Consider the following 19,741-nt stretch of genomic DNA (forward strand, 5'->3'; position numbering starts at 1 on the left):
GATTGGTAACAGTGGTTTGTCTCCGATTTGAAATGTGAAATTAGATCATATTCTGTATTTCTTCTAAATTTCCCCATACTAGATATTATACTAGTGTTTGCCAAGCTGTTTTGCAATTTTACTGTCTCTTGCATAGTTTTTCTGTTCAACACGATGATTTTTATGACATGGTTTGGAATGTGTTTCCATTCAGCAAGAACCCATTACCAAGCTCTCCTTCCTGCAACAATATGTCTTGTTAAATCATGTAAACCTTTTGGTGAAGAGCTTGTGTGGTGATCTCAAACTTAAAGGGATCATTCACCCAAAAATGAAAATTCTGTCATCATTTACTTGTTCCAAACCTGTATGAGTTTCTTCTGCTGAACACAAAGGAAGATATTTTGAAGAATGTTGGTATCCAAACAGTTGATGGTAGCCATTGTTTTCCATTGTATATATATTTTTTTGTTGGCTACCACCAACTGTTTGGTTACCAACATTCTTCAAAATATCTTCTTTGTTTTCAGCAAAAGAAAGTAAGTCATACAGGTTTGGAACAATGTGAGTGTGAGTAATTGATGACAGAATTTTCTTTTTTGGGTGAACTATCACTTTAATAGTACATTTTAAGAATTAAAAGGCACAATATTTTGACACTTTTATGTCCAGGTGCTTTTCATTAGAATTTGGATCATGTCAGGATTGAGTCTGGGAAAAATGCTGGATATTTCAAATATGTTGTGTTGGATTTTGTTCAGCAGCGTGAGTGAGGATCAAATGCATGTCTGGAAGAAAACCTCCCTGTTGCTTTTTGTTTTCCTCCTACAGGTCTGAAACAACAGTTTTTAAAATTCCCCACTTAGGCTATTACTAAACTTGGAGGATGAGCCGCATGCTGTTGGTGGGAATGAAACTCGTGCCAATGCCACACGGTGAGAGTGACCACATTGTTGCTGTAAGGGTGGAAGAGTATACTGGGAAAACATGGCTCCCTCAAGACAATAATATGATGCTGTAATTAGGTGGATTTACCTCATTCTGCTCAAACAAAATGCACAACATTTACTTATTATACAGTCTACTAAGGCCAAGTGCAACAAGTGCTCTGCTTTTATTTAATTAACTCTTCATTCACAATTACACATTTTGTCTGTGTATGTCGAGACTTTAATTTCCATCACTAGAATCATCTGCATTTTGTTCTTTGGTGGAAAAGATGGTGGTGAAAATATCAAACTTCTGAAATAATTTGACTCTTTTGTCTCGCTAAAGGTAGTTTCAGAGCTAGCATTTTGCATTTTTTTAAATACAAATAATATTTTCACACTTGTGAATACATACAGCTTGACTGGAAATTAAAAATTCTGTTCATGAATAATATTTTCAGATGTTTGTTCTCTTCAAACTTCTTTACTTACACTGTCTCCTTGGTAATGAAGCCTACTAACCTTTGAAATTTTGACGACGAATGTGGGACAGTCGTATATTTGTTTTAAAATTGATATAAATCAGTTACATAATAAATATTAAAATGGTTTAAGTTTAATTAATTAATTTTTTAAATATGAAAAGGCTGAAAAATTTTGTATTTGATTTTTCATATTTGTGACCCTGGACCACAAAACCAGTCTTAAGTCGCTGGGGTATATTTATAGCAATAGCCAAAAATACATTGTATAGGTCAAAATGATTGATTTTTCTTTTATGCCAAAAATCATTAGGATATTAAGTAAAGATCATGTTCCATGACGATATTTAGTAAATTTCCTACCGTAAATATATCAAAATTTAATTTTTGATTAGTAATATGCATTGCTAAGAATTCATTTAGACAACTTTAAAGGCGATTTTCTCAATATTTAGATTTTTTTGCACCCTCAGATTCCAGATTTTCAAATAGTTGTATCTCGGCCAAATATTGTCCTATCCTAACAAACCATACATCAATGGAAAGCTTATTTATTCAGTCAGATTTCAATGTATAAATCTCAATTTCGAAAAATTTAACCTTATGACTGGTTTTGTGGTCCAGGGTCACATTTTAAGATAAAAAAGGACAAGGGTGAAACAATTAAATCTATGCATATAAGGCAAAATGTAACTAAAATAAAATTTAAAAATTAAATAAATATATTCTGTAAATAAATTGAGTCTGTTAGTTGTAACAATCAGCCAATAGCACATAACAATAATTGAAGAGACACCCAGAAGCATATTTTGTGTAATTCTTGTGTAATGTCATCTTGATGCCAGTGACATGCTGATTGCAGCTCAAGATGTAGCCATGTTACACTTATTGTGACTTGAAAACTTTGTTCTGTGTTTTTTTTTTTCATTTGAATGTGCCTTAAAGACACTCATAGAGTTATGAAAGAGAGCGTCCTGCTGGGTATACACTTGTAACCCAATGATGTTGCCCTGTTTGGTTATCAATGAGGCCTTTGATTTTGCTCCCAGGGAGCCACTAAAAATCTTACTGCTGCTCTCTTTTACTGCACTGCCCTGAAAAGAGCAGAGGAGCAGTGAGAGCGAGAGAGAGAGAGAGAGAGAGAGAGAGAGAGAGAGAGCAATGCTTATTAGCATTCTGAGGAGGTGCTGAGTTAACAATGGAACAACAGCAATACAGCAACAACAATGATTATAACTATTGTTTTAGTTCAATTCAAGGACAGCTTTGTAAATGTTAGCCTTTAATTCTTGTATTTTAACAAGACCAATGGCATAAACAATAAAGTGCTAATATTGGCGAAATTACTTATGATTAATGATGTTGTAAGTGATGCATTTCGTTGTACTGAAACATTTACTGTCTTTAATATTACCAATATTCTGCTGTTAATTATTTTATATATTTTATAATTAATTTGATAATTTTTTATTTAATTCAGTGTATGGTGATGAGATGTGTCAGGATGTCAGCCAACTGTGTGTCTTCTGTATATATATATATATATATTGCCCTATTTTATATGCAATTTTGAGATTTTGGGAAAAGATCTCTTTTTTTCTGTCAAGAAAAAAGCTGTTTTTCAGCTTTAACATGCCAATGAGCACCATTTGAGATTCCCACATTCTTCTTGTAAGATATTGTATGATTCAACAGACACAGTAGGGAAGGACTGGATCTGTGCTTCCGGACAAGACTCAAGAGGTCAACATGAGAGCAAGACGGACACACAGAGAACAGAGAGAAGGGACAAAGGGACAGAAAATGGAAGTTACAAACTGAATGTAGCTGTGTGTTTAGTGGTCAGAAGAGAATGGGCACTACATCAACTCCAGCTGGGCCCCAAAGGGTTTTAATGGGCAGGAGAACCCAGCAGGGGTCAGAGGTCAGGAGGCCAATCTCTGCCAGGGCTAATTGGTAACACTGTTTCAAACTGAGATCAAAATTAGCCTTTGAAGTTCTGAACAGTTTATAATTTGTTTCAAAACAAGACATATGTTTATATGTATATATGTTTTATATACATATATTTTGTCGTATTTTGTATATATAAATGTATATTCAATTCAAGTTTTCAATTCAAGTTTATTTGTACAGCGCTTTTCACGATACAAATCATTGCAAAGCAACTTTACAGCAAATTAAGTTTCTACAATATTTAGTGGTAGCTTATCAGTGGTGACTGTCAGTTAATGTACATATGGCAGAAATGTACGGAAAAATCAATTGTTTATTAGGTCAGTAAACGCAAGTCCTAATGCATCATTTGTATTATCAACGTATTGTATTATATGATTTCTTTCAAAATTTAATATATATTTATATAATATATATATTTATATATAAACTAAAAAAGTGTGTATATTTATATTTAAATTTAATTTAATTACCGGTAAATCAAACAAATGAAATATTTCTATTTAAATTATACACACACACACACACACACACACGGATGTAGATGGATGGATGGATGGATAGACAGACAGACAGACAGACAGACAGACAGATAGATAGATAGATAGATAGATAGAGAGATAGATAGATAGATAGATAGACAGACAGACAGACAGACAGACAGACAGACAGACAGACAGACAGACAGACAGACAGACAGACAGACAGATAGATAGATAGATAGAGAGATAGATAGATAGACAGATAGATAGATAGATAGATAGATAGATAGATAGATCGATGGATAGATAGATAGATAGATAGATAGACAGACAGACAGACAGACAGATAGATAGATAGATAGAGAGATAGATAGATAGATAGATAGATAGATAGATAGACAGACAGACAGACATACAATAATTACAAATAATAATTAGGTTTTACAATATTGTTAGTCATAAATATTAATCTTAGATTGCACTGTCAAATAAGAAAGTAGAAATAGTAAATTCACACAGTTCATCAATATCCAAAATATACAGTCAGTGAAACAAACCATAAACTGCTTATTGGCTTGACAGGTTGACAGCAGCTGGAAGACTTGAAGCAAAGGTGGCAGAGAGGAATAAAAAAGTCATTATTAATCACTCATTGTTCCACGTCTATTAAGGGGAAGCACAGTGCATTCAAATGAAATCATTACAGCTGACAAACTGTATGTAAACAGACATTTTCATGACCCCACAAACTGTGTGAAGGAATTTATCATTCCTGCCTTTGTGATGCTTTGGTAGTTTATTGATCGATTCTCTACACAGACCCACATAGTGGATTTTGGAATGAGAATGGATCCATTGGGGCTTTGTGTCTAAATGGGAGCGAATACATTCGGCCTTTCAGCTCAGAGACGGATCATACTGTAAAAGGCAGTCCTGACAGATAGCAGGGGCTGCGCTGATGCTGGTGTGGGATCTGGTGATTTATGGTGATTGGTGGGATGCTGTGAGTCAGTTGTGGGTTAATGTTCACCTGGGTCACAGAGCCACTACTGGAACCTGCCTGTATTCACATCAGGCCCTGTGATGAGACTGGCCTCAAGCTAAACCCACTGCTCTCAGTGGGGAAACAGCGTCCTTCATAGCTCCTCAATGGATCCTAATGGTTATGTAAGGTGGCTATTCAGAAGGCTGAATGGGCTTGGGTAAAAGAGAAATATCAATCTTGTCCAATGCATTAACACAGCCAAACTCAGTACACCTCCCCTTTCCATGCGACTATTATAAAAAAAAAAATTTAAAAAAATTATGAACTGTTCTACTACATATCATAGAATAAATATTGTGTTAGTTATTAACAATTTGTTTCATTTTAATTTTAGTTTATTTCATAGTCAACTTATTTTGACAAAAAGCAATTGTATATTCCAGTAGTTTCATGTAAATATAGCAAAACAATGAATAATGTGAACAAACTAATGTGAGGCAGAATGGAAAGACGGTGTCCCAGGGCTTTAAAAAACAAAAACAAAAAAAACCCTTCCTTAAACTTTTTATATTCAAGTAACAACATAGTTTGAATCTTTTCTACATTATGACAGGAAAATTATGTACGTACATACATATACAGTGCCAACCACTAGATGATAGATAGATAGATAGATAGATAGATAGATAGATAGATAGATAATAATTACAAATAATAATTAGGTTTTACAATATTGTTAGTCATAAATATTGATCAATCTATCTATCTATCTATCTATCTAATAAATCATGCAAAATATGTGTTTATCAAATTTGGTACAAAACTAGCTAGCCCCTACAGAGTGAAAGTTTTTATTATGTCTTTTTAAATTATATATATATATATATATATTCCTGTTTATTGGTCTTTATTTAAAATGTATAGAAAACACCGAGATCAAACCAGTGTTATGTTACTATTAAAACTGATACCATAAAAAAATGATGTTGCTTGAAATAAACAATACTTGAAATCAAAGAAAATTTAATAGCTTATTTTGTTTCAAACCATATAAACATGTTAAAAAAATAATAAAAATGACAAAACACTACAAAATTACTAAAATGTTAATTAAAATAAAAATAAAAATGGAATATAAGAAAAAAAACTAGCTTGACATATTAATAAAACTATGATAGTTCATCAATGATACTAAAATAACACTTGGTCACATAAAGCAGAATTTTAAACTGTATTTAGTCATGTTCCAAATTTTGGGAACAGAGCTGGAAGTGCATATAAAATGAAAACAAAATGAAATAGAAAAAAAAAATACGGCTGACTATTTGTTGAAAAACAAAGATAAAACTCGGGCACCGTTTTTAAGAAGTTGAAAGTGATGTTTAGCACTCCCTGGGACAGACAAGAGCCCATTTCTGATCTCTGGGACAAACACAATGGCGCCATCTCCTGTGCAATATAGTAACTACAACGATCGCAGGTGCGCGAACACGAGCAAAAACTGTGCTATTTACAAAACACTGAAATGATAATAACATGTAAGATACACACAATACAATAACTTAAATGTGTACAAATTAAATGGGCTAATGTCATAAGAAAACATTATTTTTAAAACGCGTCGCGCATTTCGCGTCATTCGCGTCGCCCGGCGCGAATTCGCCTCTATTCGCGTCTTTGCGTTGACTTTGTATGTAATGCCCGCCACTCACTCTACTCGCGCGAATAATTACATTCGCGTCTGGTGTGAACACATGAAAAGGGCTAATGTCAACGTTTATCATTATACTATATAAGAAAACATTATTTTTAAATCATAAGACGAAACGTAAAATGAATTAATATATAAAAAGTATTAAATTAAATGCACCAGTTTAGATGTTTCCAATTATTTCAGTCTTGATCAAGACACTACGTTGTAATGAAGGTGACGCAGCTGCTGGAGTGACCCGGAAGTTGCGTCCGTCTCGCCTCTCGGATGACGTCACTTCATTGTGCTGTTTAAGATGGCGCTTCGGCCCGGATCAGGTGGAGGTGGCAGGTACAGCATTTCACACTTCAACGCTCTGTTATCAATTTTCTCTGTATGTATACACCTGCTAAAGTCAGTATATGTTAATTCACGAGTCTGTTTGAAAATTCAGCCGTTGGTCCCGCACAGTTTCACTTTATTTAGCGCACCGTCTGCAGTGTTAATGGCTGATGCTGCTCAGTTGTGATGGTGATGTGACAACAGAATGATCAGCCGTCACATTTACATTCGTTTCGATTTCTTTCCTTTGCCGTACACGGGGATACATAACGATATTGATGCTCAAACATCATTAAACCGCTTGTCAACCGGCTGACTACCATTTATTGGCCGAGTCTCAATACCTAGTGAACTGCCTTCCTAGACAGCATTTCTGGGGTCTGTAGGTTTGTTCGAACGTTCTAATCGTTGATTACGCATTAAAATTATATTCGTTCGCTGTGTTTCCATACCAAATGTTTGGCAGCCTTTCCACCTTTCCCTATAAATATATAGTAGATAATACAACGTAAACGTATTAATGTATTGTTTTTCTCTTGCAAATAATCCTGTAAGCATCTTTAACTTCACGTTTTCATATGAAAACTGGACAGTATAATTACTGATATAAGTTTCACAAACCCTGACTACACAACATTTTGAGAGAATATTGCAGTTCAGTGAGTCAAATGTTGATTCGTTTAGTTAAATCTATGAATGATGCGTAAAACTTTCTGAGTTTGGTAACTGATAATTGTGTAAGTGTTTTTCAGTGGTTAGTTAAAAGAACTGGCTCATAAGAGTCATTTGTTCATGAATTAGACTACACTGTTGGCGCAGTATGTTTGTTTTTGCGTGCAACCCAAAGCAAGTGAGGAACCACTGCAAACCTTCTAACATGCCCAAATATTCAATTCGAATATTTGAAAGTGTCCATTCTGACAAAATTTGATTTGACTGTTGATGTCCAGAAATTTTGACATTTTGGTTAATCCTTGCTTCCAAAAACGTCAATCTGAATGTTGATTCAAACATTCAGCATGCTCATATGTGTCCAAAATTTGATCAAAATGTTAATGATGTCTAAAAATTTGATTTGAAAGTGCTGTCTAGGTTGGCAATTCACTGGGTTTTGATAATGTCTGTGCAAGACTATCTAACAAGACCAGTATATTCTTCCGTTGAGCTGATAAGCAGCTTCGGAGGGTGATATTCATTGTTTCCTGGTAGGTAATAAACATCTCAGATTCTGCACATTGTTATATCAAGGTTAAAAGGAAGTTTAGACCAGACCAGAGCCACCCTGACCAGCATGATTTATGTTTGCAGATGAGACATGAGGTTCTGGCTGTGATGGGGATCTTGACAGCTCCAAAAAATATATTTGTTCTGTAACTGCAGTGCTGCGTTCTTTGTTGCTTATATAAGGTGACTGGATCTGGATCGTATCACCCTCATGGGTGGCACTGAGCTTACAGATTTTGATATCAGGCCAGGAAGGCACTTTTGAATGAACATTCGTTTTCATAAAGTAGACCACATAACTGTCAGAAAAGATCAGAAGGCCAGCTTCATGTTTTATTTACCTAAAGGGCTTTAGTCTCTGCTGAACTGCTTGAATAATGAATGTCTAGTTTCAAACGGTGCAGCACTAGGTAATGCTGATACCTGCGGTGAAACTAAATAACCACAGGGCTCTACATAGGGCTGTTTTATTTGGCGATATAATAAAAGTTCAACAGCGTAATCCGAATTTACATGGTAGAACTTTGTCATGTGTTTTGGCACTTCTGTAAATGATGAGGAACGGGCTCATGTGATGTCAGTGACAAATTGAATGCTGTTCAGCTGCTAAAGCTGCATATTAAAGGAGAAAAATTGCAAATTGTGTATAAGAATTAGATTTCAATGCAATTTTTGGATAATTATATAACAGGATTTAACAGTTTGCAGAAGAAGCAGCTCCATGAAGTTCTATTGAAGATTCAGTCTGGCGGCTAAAGCCGTAATGGGCATCTTCCATATGGTTGCGTCTCTCAAACAGCTGCAGTGGAGGGCATAGGGAGTTTATTGGAACAGGTGTAACTGTATTGTTGCTTATCAGGTCTGAGAGTTCAGAAAAAAGGACTGAAGACAGCAATGTCAGATACAATCTGTTATTCTGTTTGAAAGTCACTAAATAAATAAGCCTGCCCTCCCACACGGACCCAATAAAAAGATTTGGACAGTTCTGAAATTCCCATATTGAGTGCCGGAAGGTAAGAGCTGAGTATCTGTGACAGCATAAAAAGTATTTAGGGACTCCTGCATTTTTGTGGTTTAGCCTATATCCCATTTAAAGAATTCGTTGGTTTAAAAGGTGGATTGAATGTGAAGTATTCAAGCTAGGCTCATTGGGAAAATGTGCCTCTGCCTAAATTATGCAAAACTCAAAAAACCTACCTATGCATCCAATTCACTGCAGTTGAAATGAAATGAACACTAGAGGCAGTAAAACACCAACAACCTTTATTCATTTTCTCACAAATTGTGATCACTGGAGGAGATTATTTTTGCATTTATTTGCACAATACTATATTATGACCTCAAATTTTTTTTGATGATTGCATCACATAACCAGCTCCATATTTATGGCTTATCTGATGTAGTAAACTTGCTTGATACCTCACCTGGTAAAGCATTGCACTTGCGATGCGGAGCGCTCCGATACGAGTCATGTCACTCGAATATACAGTGATTCATGCTTTGTGATCAGTCACATGTCTTATTTGGTAGAGAAAAAAAAGTGAAAAAATAAAATCTTTAAAATAATAGTTAAAAAAAAGGACTAGCCTAGTTCATCCTGCAATTAAAATTCTGCCAACACCTTTACGTCATTGATTGCACATTTTCTTTTTTGTGGAACACTTTTTTTTTTTTACGTTCAATAATTAGCAAATTTGCCATAATGTCAAATTATCTTAATTTGAAAGCTTTTGTCAGCAAATATTGATATGATTAATTTTATTTAATTATTATTAAATTTAACTAGTGGATTGAATTATTTATTAATAAATAAGAATATATAAAAATTTAATATGTTCAAGCAATATTATTATTTTTTCGAGCTGTGATGGAGAGTTAGTCTGTTTTTATACCAAAATTGTTTGGGAATTGAAAAATCAAAGACGTTTGTGAATCAAAAACTACGAGATTTTTGATTGCCTATTTAATTATGATGTTCAGCACTTTACTATTATGAATTAATAGGATGAGATGGGATATTTGGTGGAAGTCCTTTTGGAAAAGCAGTTTTTTTTAAAATATTGGTTTGCAGATTTGTCCTTTATTCTCTGCCTATTATGTTTATGCCCGTTTATTGTGAATCTGCATAATGTTGGTAGACTTTTAAATAAAATGTTGTAGCGTCTTCTTGGTATACCTAGTCTATTATTGAGTAAATGACTCTGCATAAGTGTTATACAGTCATTGATATTCTGTATCAAAGCTGCTATTTACATTTGTTTCTCAAAGACAATGTCCTGTCAGTAAAGCTCATTCTCAGGTTTTGTGGGTATAACCAGAACGGTGATAAATGTCACTCTAGAAAATGCGCAAAATATGTGTTCTGTGTGAACGACTTGGTTTCAGTTTTGATGTAAACAAGATCTTCTCCGCATTGATGTTCTCTTTTTCCTCTCTCTTTGAATGTTAATCTGCCTTAATCCAGTGTTTTATTTTTTCTTCTCCCTCTGTTGTATCTCAGTCTCTATGAGTGCTGTAAAGTCGGGAGCCTGCAGGCGAACAGACGCAACAGACAGACAGATCGCTCTGAGCCAGAGAGCTTCAGTGGAGTGTTAGCCCACATTTCAGACTATTGGCAAAGCTAACAAAACTAGGCTAACTCTGGATGAGTTACTTCTGCAATTAAGACACCAAATATGAAATAGTACAAGAGTCTTAAGTTTTAATACAACAAGAAATCTGTATTTTTAATGTCTTGTGAATTCTCAACAGTGTTTTTTGAATACTTTGTCTATGTCTGTCAAAATGGCTGAAAAACGAAATTTGAACTTTGTACTTACATATGATCAAAATTCGACTTATATTTGTTTTAAAAATGCATAATTTCAGTTAGGGTGAAGAAAAGCTTTTGGCTTCTTCGACGAATATTCAAAATTCCTTTTGACAGCCTAACTTTGTCCCTTCAATAAAAGGAGTACCTTTTTATCATGTACAATGTACCATAGTAATTCCGTGGTATTTTTTTAAAGTATCTTTAAATGAATATTATAATCATTCAGTAGATAGTCGCTTAAAGGGGTCATATGATGCGATTAAAATTTTTCCTTTCTCTTTGGCCATCCCACTAGCTGACTTAAAACGACTTGATTTTGGTCTGGTTCCTCCTTCAAATTGAATGGGATTTTTATTTTTTGCCACCAAGTTTATTAACCTGCTGGTAAAATAGTGATACACCGAAATGAATTTTTTCCAAAACACTGAAATAAACTGGGGTGATTCAACTCTGACTGCTATTCAGGATGTTGTGTTGAATTAGATCAGTTGTAGTAAGTTTCTTTGGCAACAAGCTGCCTCTCGATATTTCATCCAAACAAATTTTACATATTGCTATTCTAGGATTCTAGGATAGGAATTTTGGTCAATGTGAAGTGCATCCACATTGCTAACAGTTTTACCTGTTGTAGCCCATCCATGTTGTCAAAACGCATAATCAGAGAAGCACTAATTAAAGGTCACTATTTTGGCCAAAAATGTTTTTTTTTTTTGCTGAATATTTTTGTTTCAAATATACGGTGCTTAGCAAGTATCATTACAGTTGAGCCTTGCTTGTTTTTATATTACTTTTGTAGGTTCTCCCACTGATAAGTGTTTGTTAAATTCTACTTCATGCCTTCTTTCCATAAGGATAAAAATAATTTATTTCTTAGCTGCGAAAACAACTTAACGGGATAGTTCACCCAAAAATGAAAATTTGATGTTTATCTGCTTACCCCTGTGGTGGTGTATTAGAGGTAAATAAATATAAATATATATATTATATATATATGATATAAATACTGTTCGGTTTCTGGCACAAACCGTGTCTTAGGACATCAATGTGTCGTCACGAGCCGCAGGGTTTAATTTGGATTTGTCTGTGCATGTTTTTTTTACTCTCATAGATTTTGTTACCATTGCCATGCATTATACGACTGATAGACTGCAACGGCTGGAGTTAAAAATCATAATTTGTGTTCTACTGAAGAAACAAAGTCACCTACATCTTGGATGCCCTGGGGGTTAGCAGATAAACATCACATTTTCATTTTTGGGTGAACTATCCCTTTAATGGACTGCCAATATTGCAATGATTTTGATTTCCACTGCGGTGCAACGACATGAAGAACCTTCTAGAATAATGGACTTGGGCTGTTTCATAAATGTTTTCTCCGTTGTATGATTGATTGGTTGCCTTTAGTCAAAATTTCCCTCCGTCTCTTGAATGCGGAGGGCAATAGTGTAAAAACATTAACTTCACACTGAAATGAGCTTCAGGGGTTTCAAACGGGCAGCCTGCTAAATGACAATATATATTGAATGTGTCTTTTCTGTTCTAGTTTTATGTACCCTGTAGGAGGGGGCATTGGACCACCGCAAGGTAAGCAGCTGACATTTTGTCTATATTTTGCCTATATTTAGTTGGATACGTTTTTCCAGTATAACATTTAAATGGAAAAGCAATGTTTATGTTGTTAAATTTGTAATATTTAATGGCAGGAATGATGCCCATGCAGCAACAGCAGCAGGGCTTCCCCATGGTCCAGGTCATGCAGCCCAACATGCAAGGCATGATGGGAATGAATTTTGGAGCGCAGATGCCTGGTGCCATGCCAATACAGGTCTGATTTAAACACTTAAAATATGTTAGCCATCAAAAAGTTGGACACCAGAATCACTAGGCTCTTATCATTGAGGTGTCATCATTGTCTTTCTCTCATGTTTCTAGGGAGGGATGGCAATGGGCATGCAGACTCCAGGGATGCAGTTCATGGGTCAGCCTCAGTTCATGGGCATGAGGGGCCCGGGGCCACAGTTCCCTGTGGACCTACAGAAGCAGATGGCGGAGGAGCATCAGTAAGGCTTTACATATTCACACAGCCGGAAAGTTGTTTGTACAGCAGAACTCGTCTCTGATCGGTGTGTGTCCACAGAAAACGTCTGGAGCAGCAGCAGCGGATGCTGGAGGAGGACCGGAAGAGAAGACAGTTTGAGGAGCAGAAACAGAAACTACGCCTACTGAGCAGTGTCAAACCCAAAGTGAGCAAGTCAATGTGATATAAAAATGATCTTCTAAATGATGGATCTCTTTAATAATTACCTGATTAGTTTGATTTATTCATGATTGTTGTACAGTTTATTTTTCTATTTTCATTTTAATTTCAGTTTTAGTAATTTTATTGTGTTTGTTATTTTGTCATTTATTTTTAAATATCTATATAGGTTTTTAAAAATTAATTTCAAATTAGATTTAGCATACTAAAGTGTACTAAATATATACTAAAATTAAAACCATAAAAAACTTCTGTTACTTGAAATAAAAAAAATGTTTTGTACTTTTTGTTTTAGTATTACTTAACTATAATAACCTTTTACTATATACTTTTTCTTGCATATGAACTTCTCCAAACTCAAAACAAAATTGTTATTTTTGTACAGACTGGGGAGAAGAGTCGTGACGATGCCTTAGAGGCCATCAAGGGAAATCTGGATGGGTTCAGCAGAGATGCCAAGATGCATCCAACACCATCTTCACAGTCTAAGAAACCAGGTACATCCAGTGACGCGTTCCAAATGCCTGACTGCCTTCTGGCCATTTGCTTTTCAAGTCCCTGCTCATGACGTCAAGGGTCACATCAGTGGCCCAGACAGCTTTTGACAAGGCCACTGTGACTGTCGAGCACTGAAGGAGATTACCAGGGATACACTCACACACTGTTAAAGGGATAGTTCACCCAAAAATAAAAATCCTGTCATCATTTACTCACACTCATCTCTTTCAAATCCCATGACTTTCTTTTCCTATGGAACACAAAAGGAAGATTTTGAAGAATTGTACTGGGTGCTGTTTTCTGTGCTAGTTACACAGGTTTGGGCTGATGTGAGGGTACATTTTCATTTTTGGGTGAACTATCCCTCTAACGGATTCTATTCCTACTCAACGCAAACACACCACATCTTTATCATCGAGCCAAATAGCTTTTTTTTTTCCAGCAGCTACCAGGAGGCCCTCCAGATGTCAGACCTGCCAACCTGTGCGCATTTTAACCTCAAAGTACGCTGGTACGATTTGTCACTCTAAAATATGCAAAAACCTGGCAACGCTGAGCATATTCTCCAAATAGCAAGCGGTGAGGATTGACAAATGCATAAGGCCTATCATTAAAAAGAAACTAAATTGACAGCAGCACAAAATCCCACTCAATCCCCCCTCCACTCTTGCTGTCTGATTTCTTACAGTAGTCATTATTAGTTTTTTTTTGTTTTTTTTCGGTTTTCCGTTTAAAACATTTCTGTGAGTTTTATTTATCACTGAACTGGCCCTGTTTGTGTGTGTCCGTAAGCCTACGTGCTGAGATGAGTAAACGCCTCCCTGCTTAAAACGTGCATTTCAAAAAGCAACACATGCCGTAAAGACCAGTGACTTGTAATGGGAAGTGTTTCTAAACCTGCTGTCCAACAAAAGAGAACATTATAACATGCCTTTACTCCACAACATCAGTCGAGTGTTTTTGAAATAGCTTCCTTTTGTGATCTGATGTGGCTTCTTATCACAGAATGTGGCAGAAAAAAATATTTTATACTGTAAAAGAGGCTATGGCGATTAGCAATGGATTACAAATATACAAAATTATTATGAAAATACCCAAGATGGCTTGAAGAACTTTTAAACTATACATTATCGCAGTCAAGTGTTTATTGTCTTAATGTTTCATCATTCAAAACATTTCTTACTTTTAATTCAGCTACAGCGATAGCTGGATGCCTTTGTCCATATTAGGGATTTCCTGGAGTGTCATTGTTCTATTACTTCTGTGATGCATATGTGGATTTTCTGCGTGAGGCCGCCCTCCAGCTTACAGTATGAATGAAACAGACATTACATGTGTTTATAGCGCTCAATAATGGCCAATCCATAAAAATAATCCTTCTCTCAAAAGAAATTTGATTTAGACATATGATAATCCATGTTTTTCTACAGTGTACAGAAGTGTACTGGAGTTTTAATTAAAGTGAACTTGAATGTGAGTTTTTTTTAAATAGAATTTTAAATCTAAAAAAAATAATACTCTGATGTGCCAAGCCATCAGAACTGAAAATCGTGGTGTGCAGAGTGAGTGCAGACCTGCTAACCTTTGTAAAATATTTAACAAAATTAAGTACCATCACACTGATGGTACTTAAAACATTTTTTTCCAAGGTTGGCAGGTCTGAGATGTTTCCACTGAGTATTTGCTGTTTCTTCATTTTCCATGTAACGCATTATCCTCCACCTTTATACTCTTGCAGTTTTACCCGTCGCACCTGCAGAATAAGAAGTTTAATATCACTCACTGTGTTTCTAGTCAACTGCTGCAACTGTTTCTGCTCAAACTGTTTATTTTTGGAAAGAAGACTAGTAGTCAGGGTTCAAAACCACCTCTGCCAATTTCAGGTGAATTGAGAAAAAAAATGAACTGGTCATAAATATTTATTAGCTTAAAGGGTTAGTTCACCCAAAAATGAAAATTAGCCCATAAATTACTCACCCTCAAGTCATTCTAGGTGTATATGACTTTCTTCTTTCAGACGAATCCAGTCGGAGTTATATAAAAAATTGTCTTTGATCTTTCAAGCTGTTTCATGGCACTCAGCGGGTGTTGCATGCATCAGTCCAAAAACACTTCATTAAAATGCGCCCATCCATAAAAAAAAAGTGACTCACACGGCTCCGGGGGGTGAACAAAGGCCTTCTGTAACTAATCGGTGCGTTTTTAATCATTCATGGTAAGACCAGAAAAGAGTGTCAAGAGAATAAGGTCAATTTTGCTTTCATGTTGACTTGAATTTTAAATATAGTAAGAAATTGAGAAATGATTAAACAAGTAAATTTCCATTGACATTTTCATTGAAAGGTTGCAGTTTTTGTATATTAAAAGAGCAGCAACACACCTAATGAAATTCAGTACCCTCCTGTTGTTCTTGTAAACTGTTTCTCATTTTTTCAGTCTGCCTGTGTGGTCATAACTCATGATGTGTCTCACTCTCTTGTTTGGTTTTTGCAGATTCATCGCCATCTCATTCCTCTGTCACCTCTCACTCCCTTCCTCCTGCTTTCTCTGATGACGACGATGAGTTTAGTGACTTTGTGCAAGGCCCCGTCGATGCCTCCTCCTCATTCCCCTCTTCATCCCTCCCTCCATCCTCCCCTTCACTGAGAGCCGCTCACATTAGCCAGCCATTAGAGACGGGGCCTGGCCAGCATCCCCCTTCCTCCCCTCTCCCTCACGCTGTCCCTTCGTCTCTCCCTGTCTCACCTGCCATCCAACACTCTTCTGTCATATCCAGCTCCCAATCCGCATTCCAAGGTAACGCCCCTCTCACGGTTTCTCACTTTGTCATACCATCACTTGTTAGCACCCATAATCAGAGGTTAGATGCCATAACTACACTGCTTAGTAATGTTTCTCCATTGTAGCCTATTTGAAATCAGCAACAACATACACTATCGTTCAAAAGTCTGGGGTTCTATTTTTTTCATGTTTTTGAAAAGTCTTTTATTCTCACCAGGGCCACATTTACTTGATCAAAAACACAGTAAAAAAAAAAAGGAATATTGTGAAATATTGTAACAGTTTAAAGCAATTGTTTTCTAATGTAATGTTTTATTACATTTATATGTTGTAATGTTTTATTTAATTTATTTCTGTGATGCTCAGCTGAATTTTTAGCATCATTACGCCAGTCTTTAGTGTCACAATATCCTTTAGAAATCATTATAATATGCAGCTTTTCTGCTCAGTAAACATTTCTTATTATTATTAATGTTAATATTTATACTGTATACTTTTGTAGAAAGTAATACATTTTAAATACATTATTTCAAGATTCTTTGATGAATAGAAAGCTCAAAAGAAAAGCATTTATTTGAAATAGTAAAGACATTTATAATGTAACAAAATATTTCTGTCACTTTCGATCAGTTTAATGCATCTTTGCTGTATAAGAGTAGAAAAGTCTGACCCCAAACATTTGAACAGAATAGAACGGTATTGAAAATTTATATATATTGTAAATATATACTTGTATTATAGTGGATGTTGTACAAATTACAGATTGTTATTATTATTTTTAATTAATTAATTTTTTAATTTTTAATTTTTTGGAGGGTTGGGGTGCTGGGGGTCGGTTGGCATAATCTTTCCCTTGAATAAAATGTTAACCTGAGAACCACTGCAACTAGTATCAGTGAGTTAAACTCTAAAAGCATATCAATGAATGAATCGTTTTTTTTTTTTTTTAACTGGTGCCTTTCAGTAAACTGGCAGATTCTGTTCACAAAATAGTTCTAATGTTGAACAGTGAGTTACATTTATAGCTCATGTAAGAGAAAAAAGTAGCACATGTCTGGGGTTGAATGAGCCAGCCAAGCAACTCCCATTGACGTAAATGTGAATGGAAATGGATGCTTTCCTTCAGATCTTTTAAACCTTTTTGCCCATAACCACTGTCTTGCTGTGTTCTTGACATAGAGTCAAAAGTCTGTCGAGGTTTCTGATTCAGATATGATGGTCACCATCTGTGAGATTTGCACAGTGATTCTGACTCAACTGTCACCCTTCACCTCCCTTCAGTTTTGTCAGGTTGCAGATGGCGTCCCATATGCTCTTAAAATTTAAGCTGGAGTTCTATCAGCATACCACACTATGCATGCTATCCCGATTGTGACAGTGTACTGATAAGAAGCTCACAGTGAAGCCTGCATGCAAGTGTGTGATTGATAGTGTTACCGGATCAAGTTAACAAACTTTTTGACAGAATTTATGCCATGATGTCTATTACCAGATAAAAAAATTTGATTTGAACTAGAACTTAAAAATGGTGTTCTCTGAGGGGCATCTACAATTGACTGTGGCTCATAATATTTTGTATTGTTAATGTTAACACACTGTCGCTGAAATAAAATTAGAGGCATTCAACTACTCATACAACATTTATCAGCAAATGATGTCATGCCTAAACATTTCCTGTTCCACCTCAGGCACTGTGAAGGGGGTCAATGATTAGAATAGTCAGTGTAAAAGTGAATAAATTGTTATAATGAAGCGGTTACATACCTGCCTCTCTTAGACGTTTTATCAAAAAAGTCATAGTAGGACAGTTTATCTGCTCCAAAAGCTAGTGAGTGGCCTTGCTGTATGTTCCCTACATAGACAATAGAACATATTACGTTGACTCTGACAGAACTGGAACACCTACATAGTCAGCAACTTCCTGGACGGCATGTGTGCCATAATCCATACTTTGTGCTCAGTACTCTAAAAAGTATAAAATTACACAAAATTTGGGGTAAAATATATTATAAATGAGTTTTAAAATGAGTTTCTATTTATACTTTATTTAATGACATTTATGACTTAGTCCACCGTCTTGTTTTAGTTTTTTCATCAGTCTTGTCACAATGTACTCTGGGATTCTATATTCTATCCTCTGCAAATGATAATGCAGTGATGTCTTATTTTAAAGACAGAATAATGTTGCCTACCTCATGGGAAAACTTTTGCGTCTGCATCACGCAGTTAGAGCTAATGTCTTACACATACACACAGTCATATTTGGTGCTCGTAGTTAAAATATAAGCTACTGCAGTTCAATATGGCCTCTGTCCCTAACTGATTTAGGCCCATCTCTGGAGGAGATGTTGTTCTCATCTTGCGATTTGACAGCTGATAAGAAGGCCCAGGTTAGTTTTAAGCCACGTCAGGCTCTGTCTGAGCTGAGTCCCACATCTCAGGTTACAGCCCAGTTTCACAGCAGCACCAGAGCCCGAAACTGGGCCCAAACTCAAGATGACTTCAATTCAGCCTTCATCATAGAGACGGCACCTGAGTCTCTACCCGCAATTCAGGCGCCCCCTGCAGCGGACAACCCACCCATCCAGCCCGCTAGCACCAGCGGTGAGAAGAAAATGTCTGTGATTTCAGTCCCGCCTCTTTTTTGAGCTTCTCAAAATTAACACAACTCGCAGCTCGAGACTTCCTGCCCTGCCTCTATTTGCTAATCATGAGATGGTTTAGAAGGGCTGATTTCTTATCTTGTAATTGTTTTAAAAATCTTTCTTGAAACACTTCTCAATGAATATCCAAGTAACCAAATCCATCCTCTTACTTCAGCTGTCTATGCTAAAGCAGAGCCAAGGCATTAAACGGGGGAAAATATATGGGCCTAGAGGCTTTACCCTTCAAGACAATGTTTCTGTCCTGGACATCTAACTGATTTTGCATGTGATCTAAAATACGTGCATATGTGGGATTTAACGTGTATATACTGGGATTCATCTCTTAACACATGCTGCTCTATAAATTCATCTGCTTCTATATGATATTCCCATCTGCACTATACCTTATTTTCCAATTTCTCTGAAATGATGATTCTGGATTATTTAGGGTTACATGTTTATTTAATCCAGGGGTGTCCAGTCTTGCTCATGGAGGGCCATCATTCTTCAGAGTTTGGCTCCTGACACACTTGCCTGGAAATTTTTGGTAATCTTGAAGACTTTGATTATCCTGTTCAAGTGTGTTTAATTAGGGTTGGAGCAAACTTAGTAAAAAGATGGCTCTCTAGTATCAAGATGGGGGGGGTGGGGGGTGGGGGTCGATCAAGTGCATGATTCA

The 19,741-nt window shown here is 36.0% G+C and overlaps 1 protein-coding gene across 4 annotated transcripts in view; it reads left to right on the forward strand.

Moving 5' to 3' along the window:
• The first annotated feature begins 6,768 nt into the window (after positions 1 to 6,768).
• Positions 6,769 to 19,741, forward strand: part of LOC107727910 (synergin gamma-like) — a 49,751-nt gene continuing 36,778 nt past the window's right edge. For 2 of the 4 annotated variants that reach the window (XM_016537944.1, XM_016537945.1), the window contains exons 1-8: positions 6,769 to 6,854; positions 12,425 to 12,465; positions 12,585 to 12,706; positions 12,814 to 12,941; positions 13,019 to 13,124; positions 13,524 to 13,635; positions 16,130 to 16,432; positions 18,746 to 19,021. In XM_016537944.1, the coding sequence (XP_016393430.1) occupies positions 6,820 to 6,854; positions 12,425 to 12,465; positions 12,585 to 12,706; positions 12,814 to 12,941; positions 13,019 to 13,124; positions 13,524 to 13,635; positions 16,130 to 16,432; positions 18,746 to 19,021 (1,123 nt within the window). In that variant the 5' untranslated portion in view covers positions 6,769 to 6,819. The remainder of the gene's footprint in view (positions 6,855 to 12,424; positions 12,466 to 12,584; positions 12,707 to 12,813; positions 12,942 to 13,018; positions 13,125 to 13,523; positions 13,636 to 16,129; positions 16,433 to 18,745; positions 19,022 to 19,741) is intronic. The other 2 variants (XM_016537946.1, XM_016537947.1) reach the window with 2 other exon arrangements.

This window comes from Sinocyclocheilus rhinocerous, unplaced genomic scaffold (genome assembly GCF_001515625.1).
Source record: "Sinocyclocheilus rhinocerous isolate Xijiao unplaced genomic scaffold, SAMN03320098_v1.1 scaffold877, whole genome shotgun sequence".
NCBI lineage: Eukaryota > Metazoa > Chordata > Actinopteri > Cypriniformes > Cyprinidae > Sinocyclocheilus > Sinocyclocheilus rhinocerous.